Here is a 13,263-nt window from a genome sequence, read left to right as displayed (position 1 = left end):
AACCCTGATTCACACCATTAGCGAGGCACAAGCATTAACCCACTGAACCACCAGGAAGGACAAGCTGGGAAGCTTGTTTAGAGCAGGTCTATCTTTCTTTTTAAACCATCAACACAAAAAGATGAATACATAGGAATCAGGAATTTAACCTACCTCATGACTAGCAGACAGAAAGCCAGGTTTGAACCCTGACCACCAACATTAGCAAAGTACCAGCCTTAACCTACTAAGCCATCAGGGAAAAACAGGATGGGAAGCTTGATTAGAGCAGGTCTATCTTTCTTTTTTAACCATCAACACAAGAATTTAACGCTAAAGAAAGATGTAGGAAGCGAATACAGATGTAAGTAGCACAAGTTGAACCCACATTGTAAATAGCAGGATTCGAACCCTGATCCCCACCACCAGCAAGACACCAACTTTAACCCATTGAACCATCGGTGAGGACAGGCTAGGAAGCTTGTTTAGAGCAGGTCTATCTTTCTTTTCAACCCATTAAAAACAAAAATATATCGCTAAAGAAAGATGTAGGAAGTGAATCCTGATCATGACTGACAGGCAGAAAGCAGAATTCGAACCCTAAACCACACCAAAAGCACAACACCTGATTTAACCCACTGAACCATCAGAGAAGACAGGTCAGGAAGTTTGTTTAGAGCAGGTCTATCTACCTTTAAACCATCAACACAAGAATATAAAGCTAAAGAAATATTTAGGAAGCAGGAACATAACCAACATCGCAACTAGCAGGATTCAAACCCTGATCCTCACCATCAGCGAGTCACCAGCCTTAATCCGATGAACCATGGAAGAGATCAGACTGGGAAGCATGTTTAGATGAGGCACAAGCCTTAAACCACTGAGCGACCACTGCTGAAAAGCATGTGTGCTTTTTGGAGGGTTCATACTTTGTTTCATGCCAGCGCAGTAAGAAAGAAGGCATGTAGGACTGGCTTTGAAACCTTATCACCAGCGTGGACTATATTAAGGACCATGTTCAGGCACAAGCCTTAACCCACTGAGCTACCACAGAAGTGCTTTTTTTTGGTGGAGATATCTTTCATTAAAGACCAGGAAATCAAGAAATTAATCCAACACAGAATTGGAAGGTTTTCAGAGTGGACAAGGTCCAGAAGTTTTATTTACCAACACAGCAACCACCAGCTCGAGCAGGAATCAAACTCTCAAACTCATCCTCATGGGGACCCTGACATTAACCCACTAGGCTATCACATCCATCCATCCATCTATCTATCTATCTATCTATCTATCTATCTCTATCTATCTATCTATCTATCTATCTATCTATCTATCTCTATCTATCTATCTATCTAATATGATGTGAGGTCCAGTTAACAGCTAAAACAGGTAGAAGTAATAACTACTTTTTACTTAAGTACATGTCTGAGCCAAAACTTTCACTTGAGTAAAAAAGTATAATCAGTTCTTCAACTTTTACCCGAGTATTTTAAAACATGAGGATCTGTACTTCTACTTAAGTAAAGGATGTGTGTACTTTTGCCACCTCTGTCGATCACTATCTCTATCTGAAAACGTTTCCCAGAAATAAAGTAAAAGTCTGCAGAGTCAAACACAGAACCCTTTAAACGCATTTTTTTAATGATTATTTTTTATAATAAACATTTTATAAAAAATATTTTGATATTGTGATGAGCGACACTTAGCCATTGTACCATTTTATCATGTACGCTGCCCCCTTGTGGACATATTTATAACGACAATGCAGCAACCAGTATCTTAAACCCACCATACAGTAGAGCACACGTCATTTCCGTCAAGGTGAATGTGCATTACTGTAGTTTCTGTTGTGATTTCTAAAAAAATTATAATAATAATAAAAAAGACTATTTCGTCGAGTCTCAGCATGTGAATTACATCTGCCAATCTAATAATAGCGGAGTAAAAAAGGTGAGTTCCTCGACTCAAACTACATTCACACGTACAGCGAATCACAATGACGAAGCAGCTGGAGCTCATGTATATTTAATGAGACCTGCCAACTTCCGGTGATGTGTGACAGCTGAAAGAACAGTGGTGAATAGCAGTGGGAGTAAAGACACCTGAGTGTCCGAATCCTGCTTTTTATATCAGAAAATAAAAGTTGCTTTTTCTGCAACTTCACAAATAAAAGTTTCTAAAGCACCAGTGCTGAATTTACTGCATTCACTACATTTTGCTAGTCAGTTGATTTTGACTTCAGCAGTAGGTCTTCCTAGTTTTCAGTGAGTGACCCAATTAGCAAAAGATTGATCAGGTGTTTTCTACTGTCGTCTGGTAATCAGATCAGGTGTGCTTACTGTCCTCAAGGCAAAGCACCTGGTAGTCTCCTCACCACACTTATATGTAAATGTCATTTCCATGATAAATCCCACAACCCCTTCACTACACCGCAATTTAGCACCTTAATACTGCTTTTTCTGCTCTAAAATAACTTATTAATCCAACTTTAGTAGTACAAATCTGCCATAAATATAGACAAATACACCCTAAAAACTACTATAGTTAAATGATTGCTCATGTTGAGCACACATTATTTGTCCATAGTAATAAAAATGACAAAGTACAAGAAGAACCAGTTCCTTTAAAGCCCAGGATAATTATAAATTCGTTTACACTCGATGTAGTGTTGGTTTCCGTTGCAGCATCGCCATCTGGTGGCCTTTCGCCGCTAATGCGTACAGAGTGCGCAGTGTTGTTTAATTGTGCACTACGTCTTACTGAGTACATTTTTATATTTTTTTATTAAGTACAAACTAGTCGCACTAAAAGCAAACGAAGTGCGTATCTGATTATAGCTGCTAATTATATATATATATATATATATATATATATATATATATATATATATATATATATAATTATAAACTGCTAATTATTAAATGTGTGCATATCTATCTATCTATCTATCTATCTATCTATCTATCTATCTATCTATCTATCTATCTATCTATAATAGATCAGCTTGAATTGCATTTTGTAAGATACAATAAGCCTACAAACATCACTTTTCCCTTTCTATTCAAATTTCCGGTGTCAATCTGATCTTGTTTATACTAGTTTTATTTCATTTCTAATCTCTGAGGTTTAGATTACAAAATCATCAGTTTCATTAGAAACCACAATATTTCATAAGAAGTACTAAAACACTACCCTTGCAGTTCCGTGAATGTCCAAGAGGTGTCACCAAAGCCTAAATTACAGTGACTCTTCCATATCAATCAATTGTAATACTGTTTATAATCTTGAACAGATAAACAAAATTGTAACTATTATTTACTTTTACTTTACTTTTTATTATAGCGTTTTAGACATCTTTTTGGTTTTCTATTCACTAAATATTTTTTTTGATAATGTTTTGTGTTATTTACTTTATGTATAAAATGTTGAATCAAAAGTGGTAGCTAATAAACTTCATTAGGAATCTTTCAGCACATCTTTCAGCAGCTGGCCAGAGCACTGCACTAAAGCCTGGAAGTTTCAAACCAATACAAAAGAGAACAATAGACAGAAGAATGTAGTGGAAACCAGTTTCACCAAACTGACACACAACCAATTTCACACGTGGCTACTTAAAGCCTAATATACACTCACATTCTGTATGCATATTTGCACTCATTTGTTATTGGTGCTTATTTATTGCTTATGTATTGTTCAATTTCCAAACGAGCAGCATGAAATAAATGGATGTCTATTTGTGAAATCTTTTTAGAGGGCAATCATTATACAATATCAAATATCATATATGATGGATTGGAGACAATTGCTCTGTTAACTTGCCTTAATTCTGTTCTCACTTTCAGTTTGAAGGATGTGTGCATTTACACGTACGTGTGTGTGTGTGTGTTATGTACCAGGTTGAGATGGAATTGGAAAATTAGCCTCCAATTCAGATTTATGAATGTAGTGCACGCGCAGCTCCACTCAAACCACATGAATGGAGACGAGGAAGTCCAATGACTGCAGCGGCTTTCATCAGAAAATGAAGAACAAACAGTTAAACGGATGTTAGACGGAGCAGCCCAGAGCCCATGCTGGGTGATATGTTCTGCACATGTAGGTGGTGTCGTCACGGCGCTGATGTGGTGAAAAGTCAAGTTTGCCTTCAATGCAATGAGGCGCTCGTGTTCTACCCGGATACAGAAGCACGCACGCTTTCGGGACACAACCACTGGGCCACGCCCCTTTTTGTGACGCAGGGAAAAGATGAAAAGAGTACGTGACGTGCCGCAGACCCACGCAGCGGATCCCCGCACAGAGCACAGGCAGGGCCTAGAAAAGCGCTCTTTTCCCGGCTCAGAGAGAAGCAGGAGCGCGCGGGAGTGACCTATAAACCGGTCCAATTCAAATAAAACCAGTGCAAATTCTTACAAGAGTCAAATGAAATTACAAAAAGAAAAAAAGAAAGAAAAACAATTCGGATGAGCTCCGTATAACGTCATGAATATTTCATGGAGAGATGAAGATCATTTGCATTTCCTCTGTAGTTGTATCTTTTTGAAATAGAAGGAAGAGGAAGTTCTGTTCACTCGACCTGCTTCACCGCACAGTTCCTCTTCTGATCAGCGCCCAATGAGAAGTGACCAAACTCTGCAATTCTGCTCTAATCATACAGAGAACCCGATTTTATTCTCCTTCTGCACATCTCATAGTTTAGAATGCTAAGTGGTCAAAGTTGGAGATTTGCATAAATATTGATTTTGAATAAAGGAGATTGGATTAGACCCTGAGAACTCTGGCACATGTGCAAACCTGCCTGCAAACACTACATTCCTGTATAACAGTAGAACATTTACCCTTAGATTAAAATGTAAAAAAGAAGTCCAGAAGTGTGTTAGATAATGATTATTTGACTCTGAGTCCAGAGACAGGAGTGTGTGAGTGTAATGTACAAATCCATGGTAACTTACCGATGATTCTAGTGCAGTACTGATCTGTCGGACTGGGACCAGGTTCTAACTGCGGATAGTCACTTACACGTGTCTGCTCGAATAAATGATCTCACTGCTATCTTCCTCTTTCTTTTTGAGTTTGAATGTGTCATCCACTTCACTTCACTTCACCTTCTCCTCGCCGTGGACTTCACTCATTCATGGAGTGGAGCTGCGCTCAGTCTGTCCGGCGCGCCTGGCCACGCCCACTCCTCCCGAGCGTCAGCCTCGCGCACATTCAAACCTTCCTGCTGGGGTGAATGGAGTTTAGAGTTTCGAGTTTATTCCATTCAAGCGCCTCGAGATCTCTCCAAACAACTCAACCTGGAAAGATTACTGCTTACAAAGTAATTCCACTGGAGCTCAATGAGTGTTTAGAGGAACTCATGCAGCTGCACTCTTCCACGATCTTCTGGGTTTGGCCACATGGAGGGGGAAAAAGCTGAAAATGCAGTCTGATTTTCCATGGGACGTTTAGGATGGTGAAATGAGGTGTGTGTAAAAGAATTGGGGCGTGAGAGGAAGTTCTTCAGAATGCCTGTTCCCACATGCTCAGCAGCAGCAGCAGAAAAAAAGCAGGGCATGAAAACCAAATTCACATCAACTGCACAGAGCTGTAGAGTCATTCAGCCCAAGGAACAGACAAACACCCACTTCCTTTATCAGAATGACATGTGAACTGTTAACATGGCTGTGGAATTAAAACAAGTGTGTGTATACCTAAAAATAACAGGGCGAGGATGTCTAGATCTTTTTCCAGGTTATTGACCTGATTAACATTCCAGACATCTTTTGGCTGCATCACATTAATTTCCTCCTCCACAAAACAATACCATATTATAGTACTGTAAAACACCAAGTCACAATATTGTCCTGTTCAGCAAAACAGACATGGAGTGTTTTATACACAGTGCAAACATCAGAAATCTTACAGTATTTAAACCCTTGAGGCGATGCTCTCCGTATTGCCATATCTTTGCATTCTGTTCTAGATAATGATGTGCTGGTTTTAAATCTAGACCTGCTGTAACCGGACATTTCGAGATTTAAGCATGCAGCGGTTCTGCAAAGTTGCGCTGAAATCTAAAAACAGCAGGCTAAAGAACATGGTTGTTAAATGCCAGTGGTTACACACAGTTCTTGCAATATGACAGGTTGCTGGAACACCACAGAACTTTACTGTAGCTCAGTTTGAGAAACTGGGCGCAGACACTAATTAGATCTCGATCACATATTCTAACACCACATACACGCCTGCTTCAGAAAACCAGCTACAAAACACTATAGTAACTGATGACACTCTGCTAGAACACTGCCAAGTGATAGGTTATGATATAATATCCTCTAAACAGACCCGGGAGATTAATGCCCAGTCATTCTCTTAGTGTTGAAACATCACTTGCTGCTGTACAGGAAACGCAACTATGATAGCTTCTACGCTTTTTATATCAGTCATGTGCTGACAGTGTAATGGGCCCAAGCCTTCACCAAGTTACTCAATGAATACAGTTCTCCAAGTACTCTATTTACACAAACACTTAATAAAAGCTAGCAACACACTTTAAACCAACTTAAAAGATGAACAGAACTTTTATTTCAGACTTTTGTAGGATCAGACTGCAGTCACAACAACCAGAGATCAGTAGTGAAAGCACCACTGGGGCGAGCACCATTTTAAACAGAAAAATGTAGCTATGCAAATAGTGTGGAATGTGAGGGGGTGTGTTTAACAATGTGCTTCCAGGCTGGGAAATGTTTTTCATTTGCACAGGAATGCTTGTTCATTTTGCTCAGGAATAACACTTGTTTTCTCAGTCATGGAAGTTCTTAAAAAAAACGAAACACTGCAACTTAGATTTTGCTGGGTTTCCCCCCCAAACAGTGATCCTTTAAAATCATTTATTGACACCTTTATAACAGGCACAAACATGAATACAAATTATTTACAGAACTGCAATGCAGTAGAGATGCAGTTTCTTTCCTTTTCTTTTTATTTCAGGTTTATTTGGTTGTTTGTGTCTTCCTAGAAAAATGAAGATTTGTCCTGATAGAATTGTGTTAAAGCGACATTTTATCGGTGGGTTCGTGATCTCTAGGGACCGGAGGAAAAGTGTGGTGGTGTAGCAAAGCCACCACTGTGCAAGAACAATGGATTGAGATGCAGCAGGCCTCGAACAGGAACACCCAACGGACTGAACTTCAACAACAACTCAGGGAAAGAAGAGCATCCTGAAGAAAAGAAAAAGAGAGAAAAAAAAAAAAAACAAGTCAACAGATGAGTCTGACATGACAGGGAAACCTTTTTTTTTTTTTAATTACTTAAAAAGTTCAATAAAAACCAGTGGAAACCTGTGTGAACTCTGTAGAAGATAAACATGTAAGAATCTGATTTCACAACATTAACAGACAGATGTGACCAGAAACAACATCTTTTTACCGTCCAGCTCTGTTGTGGCCATCTTCTTGAAGCTTGGAATTGAGTAGTAGACCAAGAAGCAGGCCAGAATACTGGAGTCCGTCTCATCAGTGGTAGACAGTCTGCTAATGTACTCCTGCAGCACATGTCTGTTATCTGGGCATAAAAGATAGAAAGTCAGAGAACAGGAGAGTTATCACGAAACCACTGAATCAAAATATACCTCCTTTCTTTCACCCCTTTTCATTCATGATGTTTCTAAAGATCAAACATTTCTAAAGCACTTTACACGTGCCAAGACCTGTTATTACACACTGCTAGAAAAGGAGCTTTGTGGAACTTGCAGGCATCTGAGCATTTACTTCCTTTTATATGCAGGCAAAAGAGAGCTTCACACAAAATTCCACATTTTCGGATGATGTGGATTTTTGAGGCACTGAAAGCTGCAAACAAGTGCACTGGATACGACTCAAAAACCAGAACAAGGTAAAATACCAAGTTCATCATTATTACTATTACAATTTCTGCCTTAGGTGAAGTTCAATTAGTCTCCATATAATTTAAGGACTGAGAATTCATTGTGATTTGTACAAGGAAGAAGGAGAAAGAGTGATAAAGTGATCTACTTTATGCTTATTTAAAAAAAATCCTTTACAGCGCTAAAAGCTCCTGCCTACTAACCACCAAGCAGGTGCAATCAGGGGTCCTTTAAATTCTGAAAAGGCCAACTTCACCTTCAAATGAAGATCCTGAAACTAGGGACTCGTCCATACCAGGTTGAGTTTTAGCAGATATTTGATATCAGGACAAAACAACAAACCTTTCCATATTCAACTATGGTTAAAATCCTCCAGTTTACATGTTCAAGTGCATTAGTAAACTATAAAGATTTGTTTATTTATTTATGTCACAATCCTTTACCGTTTTCCAGATTGGCTGGTCAATAAGAACATTACGCTGACGTGTTGGTGTCTGTAGACATTTCTGCTCGCTAGTCAGAGTTTGTGTTAGCATTAGTTCCTGCCGTGTGCTGCTAGTGATATGATTAAGAAGAGGTTTAACAGATGCTGTAGTTCCTCCATGTTATATTTTATAGCCCACAGTGTGCAGTAATGCTTTGCTTGCCATCATTAATAGTAAAATACCTCCAGATCATTTGCATTTTGTCTCATCTATTCATCAGTGCGACAGCACACGCTCGGTTTACGTCACAGCGTATCGTGTGGTATTGGGTGTATTTGTTTACAAGTATGCGTATGAGTAAATGTGCACGGTATCAGACTAGTGATATGATACTGGTCTCGGTATCGATGCATCCCTTCCTGACACCATTCACAACGTGGCCTTTTCTTACCACAGAGCCAGCGGTCTAGAGCCTGGTCAGCTGAACTCTTCATGACGGGCAAAAACTCTGAACTTAAAAGCAGACCGCGGCTTCGTCTGCATGTGTCCCGCAGTCTCTGCTGTAATATTCCGCTCTCACAGAGCTCCAGCACGAGCTTCATCTGCCACAGAGAGAACGTCTCACTCATCTGACCCTGCTCCAGAGCCTTCACAACCTACACAACACACACAGCATCAAGTGTTCAGTTCTCAATTAACCAGTTGTACGTTTTAAAAAGGATACATTGACAAAGAAAAACATTCTAAGTGAAGTTCTATTTCATTAAACCACACGTTTTTACAGTGCTGCTGTGTTGGTCCTCAAAAACGTGTACTGCAATTGAGTACAATTTTCCTCTTCCTGTTTCTTCATGAGAACGTCAAACATAAAAAAAAAAAAAAACTTAAACCAGCCCAGGATTAGTCATTTCAGTTGTCAATGATTAATATTCACTCTGTTGCGATGCGTCCTTGTCAGTTCTGATCTTGCAGAGTAAGAAAAGTCAGTTCAATGCTTCATTCGAGTTCTTCAGATTGAATAATTTGAATGACCCTAAAATAAGGCAACTTCCACCACACGCTTCATCCAAATCTCTCTAAAGATATCTCAAAGGCGTGCATGTAAGATGACTCAGATAAACCCACAAGGTTAAATTGTGAGACAATGTAAGTTGTTGTCAGTTGCCAACAAAATGACTGGTTTCTCTGTATACCTCACTTACTAGACCTGTCAGTCTGGAGGCCTTCATCAAGATAAGGCTTCGTTTCCTCCAGTGGACAGTTAGGAGTTTAGTTAAACGTTTTTGTTGGAAGAAGACCCTTAGGACCAGGAGAGTGTGTGTTTGTGCTCTGTGCAGGCAGCATTTCGATTGAAAGGTTTAAAGGAAACTACAGTTTAAATGAGAACCCTCACCTTCCCTGTTTACTAAATACGATTATGTTATGAAAATAAAATGACCTGATCAATAGAGATATGGGTGGGCAGTATCTCGGGATTTTCCTGGGTCACGCATTCGTATAGAATAGCTGAGAACAAGGTCACGGTCTCCTGCTTCTGTGGAACAGAGAGTCAAGTGAAATAAGTGAATAGTGAGATGCATGAGAAGAAAAGAAAAAAAAAAAGAATGAGGGAAAACCACACTAAAAACAAATAATTACTTCCTGAGCTAAGTGTATGAGGATGGGTGGAGCAAAACTATAAAGACTATAAAGATAAACACCGAGTCATATAGATACTTAGAATAACTGAGTAATGAAGTTCTGTTAACAGTTTTGCTTTGACCACAAATTTCACATTGCTGCTGTCTAACTGAATTCACTCCAGCCTTCTTTTTACAGCCAGCTGCATTACACCTTTCATTCCACTCACATTCTTCATGTTCTCCGACGCTTCACAGAAGTACTTAGCAAAGGACACCAAGGCAGCGTCTGACGTGAACGTCGAAATGGCTTCAGGCTGCAGGGAATAGAGGAAAGGAAACAGGAAAGACCGGCATCAAGGTTAAAAAGTGCCCGAGATCAAAACCGTTCCTGATTCAACAGAAATGTTCATTTAAAAATCCTGTTTTAATATAGTTTTCTAATGATAATTGCTGAAATGTCTCCTCCAAACTTCATGCATTGTGTGCGATTTCACGGCATTGCACTGTAGTAAATGAGTTGAGCGTGGCGATGTGTTTGTAAACAGGAAATTTGCTACCTCTATTAATAACATCTGGATCTTTCCAGTAAATTATGATTAACTACTTCATAACTATATGTAGGAACACAAACAGTAAAATTCCACCCTCTTTATGAGTGTGAAGGTGTGTGTGTGTGTGTGTGTGTGTGTGTGTGTGTGTGTGTGTACACATATCCTTATCAGTACAAACACAGGCCTAAAGCTTTCCAAACTTTTCCAAAATAATTTTACAAAAGCATGAACACTTTCGTTTTGTTGAAACAGGAATGTTGGGTTTGGGAGGGGAAAAAAAAAAGAATCGCATAGGTTAAAATGCTGGTTCTGTTTAGCTCATTTATTTTGAAATCCAGGCTGGACCATTTAAAATAATAGTAAATATTTTAGTAAATATTTATATGTTTATAATATGTAATCTGTCAAATGAGTGTATACTGTGTGTCTTGATTGCAAATAATTTTTTTATCATCCACACAGACAGACCTTGAAAGTGCGAACTTCTGGGTTTCTGTTGTTGACGCTCGGAGCCAGCAGACTTTTCCATCCCCGAGGATCATCCTTATAGGGCAGTTGTCCCGCACGTAGCTTCACATAAAGAACGCCGTCTCTGGAAAGGATGGACCTGGAGCAGAAAACACATCACTCTGCAGGTCTATACAAACACTGGATATTTAACATGTTCTAATAAAGCACTTTATTCAGACTTACTGCAGATGCTGAGTTCCCTTCGTCAGATCGATGTTCAGTTCCCAGTATCTTGGACCCTTCACTTTAATCTACACACACGTTTCACTTGTTTATAAGAAGACTGGACAAAGCCATCTCATGCAGATCAGCAGACCAAGAAATTGTGATATAAAACCACATTTTTCAATACAATACTAACCTCAACCAAAATCGACCAGTCATAAAGTCTAAATGACTAGTCAGTAATTTTATTAATCAAATAGACATTTGCTTTCATTTAATTTTCTGGCTGTTACCTGTTTTAGGAGATGAAGCTCAGGGAGCATAGTGGGAGCCATCAATTCCACAGTTGTCTCCTCATACCACTGTGTTTCCTATTAAACCACACGATTAGATGAGTTTATTTTTACTCATCCACACTACAACTGAGGAGGTTTGTCTCCTTGTAGTTAACAGTGTTTTCTCAGTGTTCAGGAGCATCAGGTAACTCGGTCAGTTGCCGCTACGTCATTGTAAAAACTAATATCTAATGTATAACTCTGTACGTGTGCAGTACCGTGTAGGTGATGTCGAGCAGGGCGTAGCAGGGTTTCAGAGTGTCCACGTCCACAGGAACAAGCAGCCGAGGCTCAGCTGCCAGCACACAGAGGTGACGGAGGGCTTGGAGATGATATCTAAAAGCAAAACATGACCTGAATATAAATCTGAATCTCTAAACATTCCACATGGAGAAAACAACAGGTCCAAGATGCCTCCATATTAAATCACATGTCTCTCAAGATGATGCCAATGTCTCTTAAATACCTTGAAACACACTGTAGTTCTGCAAAAATAAACAGCAATGACACTGAATTCAGCAGAACCATAAAGACGCGAGACTGTCGTGTATTTACCGATTGTCGGTGCTATGAGCAGGGAAGTGTGGATAAAGAGCACAGAGAAGGGCAGCGATGGCGGAGTTGGAGGTGCTCAGTGTGTACCTGTGAACAAAGCCATATGATGCGTTATTGTTCTGTGCAGTGCAATGGTGCTTCACTGTTTAACAAGTGATCAGGGTTTTGTTTTAAAAGCAATCTGAGCCCTTTGAATGGCTTTTGGGTAAAAATAACAGCTGCACTGATGAAAGTGCTTGAGCAGCTTCAGGAGGAAAATGAGAGGCCCTTGTGGCGTGTTCATCTGACATCATGCTAGCTCATCGTTCATCTCCACCCTTTCAAACCTTTACACAAACTACAGCTTATACACCTGCACCAAAGATGCTTACACAAGAGTCATTATGCCACCAGGATTTCCTCACAGTCTAGCAGCAGCATGTGAGATAAAAATACACCAAACAGTCAGGTTTGCTAGGCAGGAAGAAGTAATGTTCTAGATTTGAATAACATGACAATGTGGTTCAAAAAAATTACTCAAAATGTATCACTTAACACACAAGCTGTGATGTAAAACAAGAACCAAACACAGGATTGCATTACTTTATCGACCCCTCAGTGGGTGAGACGCACTGACCTGCCTCCTCCAAGAAAGAGCAGACCCAAGGCCATGTGGTGAGCCATATGGAATCCGTAGTTCATTTCGCCAAACGTACGCTTGTGCAGGAAACGGCAGAGTTGAAGCACCTTTAAGTTCCCTGAGCCAGCCATGACCATGGAAGTGGCCAGAAGGACCATGCTCAGACACGTCTGCAGGTTATACTGCCCTGACTGTCAGACACGAGCCATAAACACCACTCAGAGATCAGACAACACAATACTACATCGCTTCAATTAATAGATTTCTTCTTCTTTGAAATACAACTTACAACTGTAGCTGTAGATGTAGTGCTAGTCAGAGACTTCATGAAGTTACGGGCAAACTTATACTGTGGAAAAATGAAATCAGGGGAAAAATGATATTAATTATTATTATTATAATAAACTAAACAGCAGAACCGAATAAAAGGCATGTAACTGAAACTCTAAGGTAGTGCTATTCCCCTTACCAGGCAGTCAAAAGCATCAGAGTTTGCAGATCCAGCAAATCGAAAGCCCACAGCCATGCAGGCCCCAGCGATGATATAATCATGTGCTTGTCTGAGCAGAGAAACATGCAGCTTTATAAAGAATTATTTCAGGCAAGTCATGATGGATTTATATTCGAAGCTTCCTTCT

The 13,263-nt window shown here is 39.7% G+C and overlaps 1 protein-coding gene across 1 annotated transcript in view; it reads right to left on the bottom strand.

Moving 5' to 3' along the window:
* Nucleotides 1-6,520: 6,520 nt before the first annotated feature.
* anapc1 (anaphase promoting complex subunit 1) overlaps nt 6,521-13,263 on the bottom strand; it is a 31,880-nt gene continuing 25,137 nt past the window's right edge. Inside the window, exons 36-48 of the mRNA XM_046871818.1 lie at nt 13,095-13,185; nt 12,915-12,974; nt 12,623-12,816; nt 12,007-12,093; nt 11,670-11,787; nt 11,410-11,487; nt 11,135-11,202; nt 10,910-11,048; nt 10,118-10,204; nt 9,707-9,802; nt 8,720-8,924; nt 7,387-7,521; nt 6,521-7,178 (exon numbers count right to left, since the gene is read on the bottom strand). Coding sequence (XP_046727774.1) covers nt 7,042-7,178; nt 7,387-7,521; nt 8,720-8,924; nt 9,707-9,802; nt 10,118-10,204; nt 10,910-11,048; nt 11,135-11,202; nt 11,410-11,487; nt 11,670-11,787; nt 12,007-12,093; nt 12,623-12,816; nt 12,915-12,974; nt 13,095-13,185 — 1,495 coding nt within the window. The 3' untranslated portion in view covers nt 6,521-7,041. The remainder of the gene's footprint in view (nt 7,179-7,386; nt 7,522-8,719; nt 8,925-9,706; nt 9,803-10,117; nt 10,205-10,909; nt 11,049-11,134; nt 11,203-11,409; nt 11,488-11,669; nt 11,788-12,006; nt 12,094-12,622; nt 12,817-12,914; nt 12,975-13,094; nt 13,186-13,263) is intronic.

This window comes from Silurus meridionalis, chromosome 2 (genome assembly GCF_014805685.1).
Source record: "Silurus meridionalis isolate SWU-2019-XX chromosome 2, ASM1480568v1, whole genome shotgun sequence".
Lineage (NCBI taxonomy): Eukaryota > Metazoa > Chordata > Actinopteri > Siluriformes > Siluridae > Silurus > Silurus meridionalis.
Note: the sequence above shows the minus strand (reverse complement) of the source record. Positions and strands in the feature narration are given on the sequence as shown.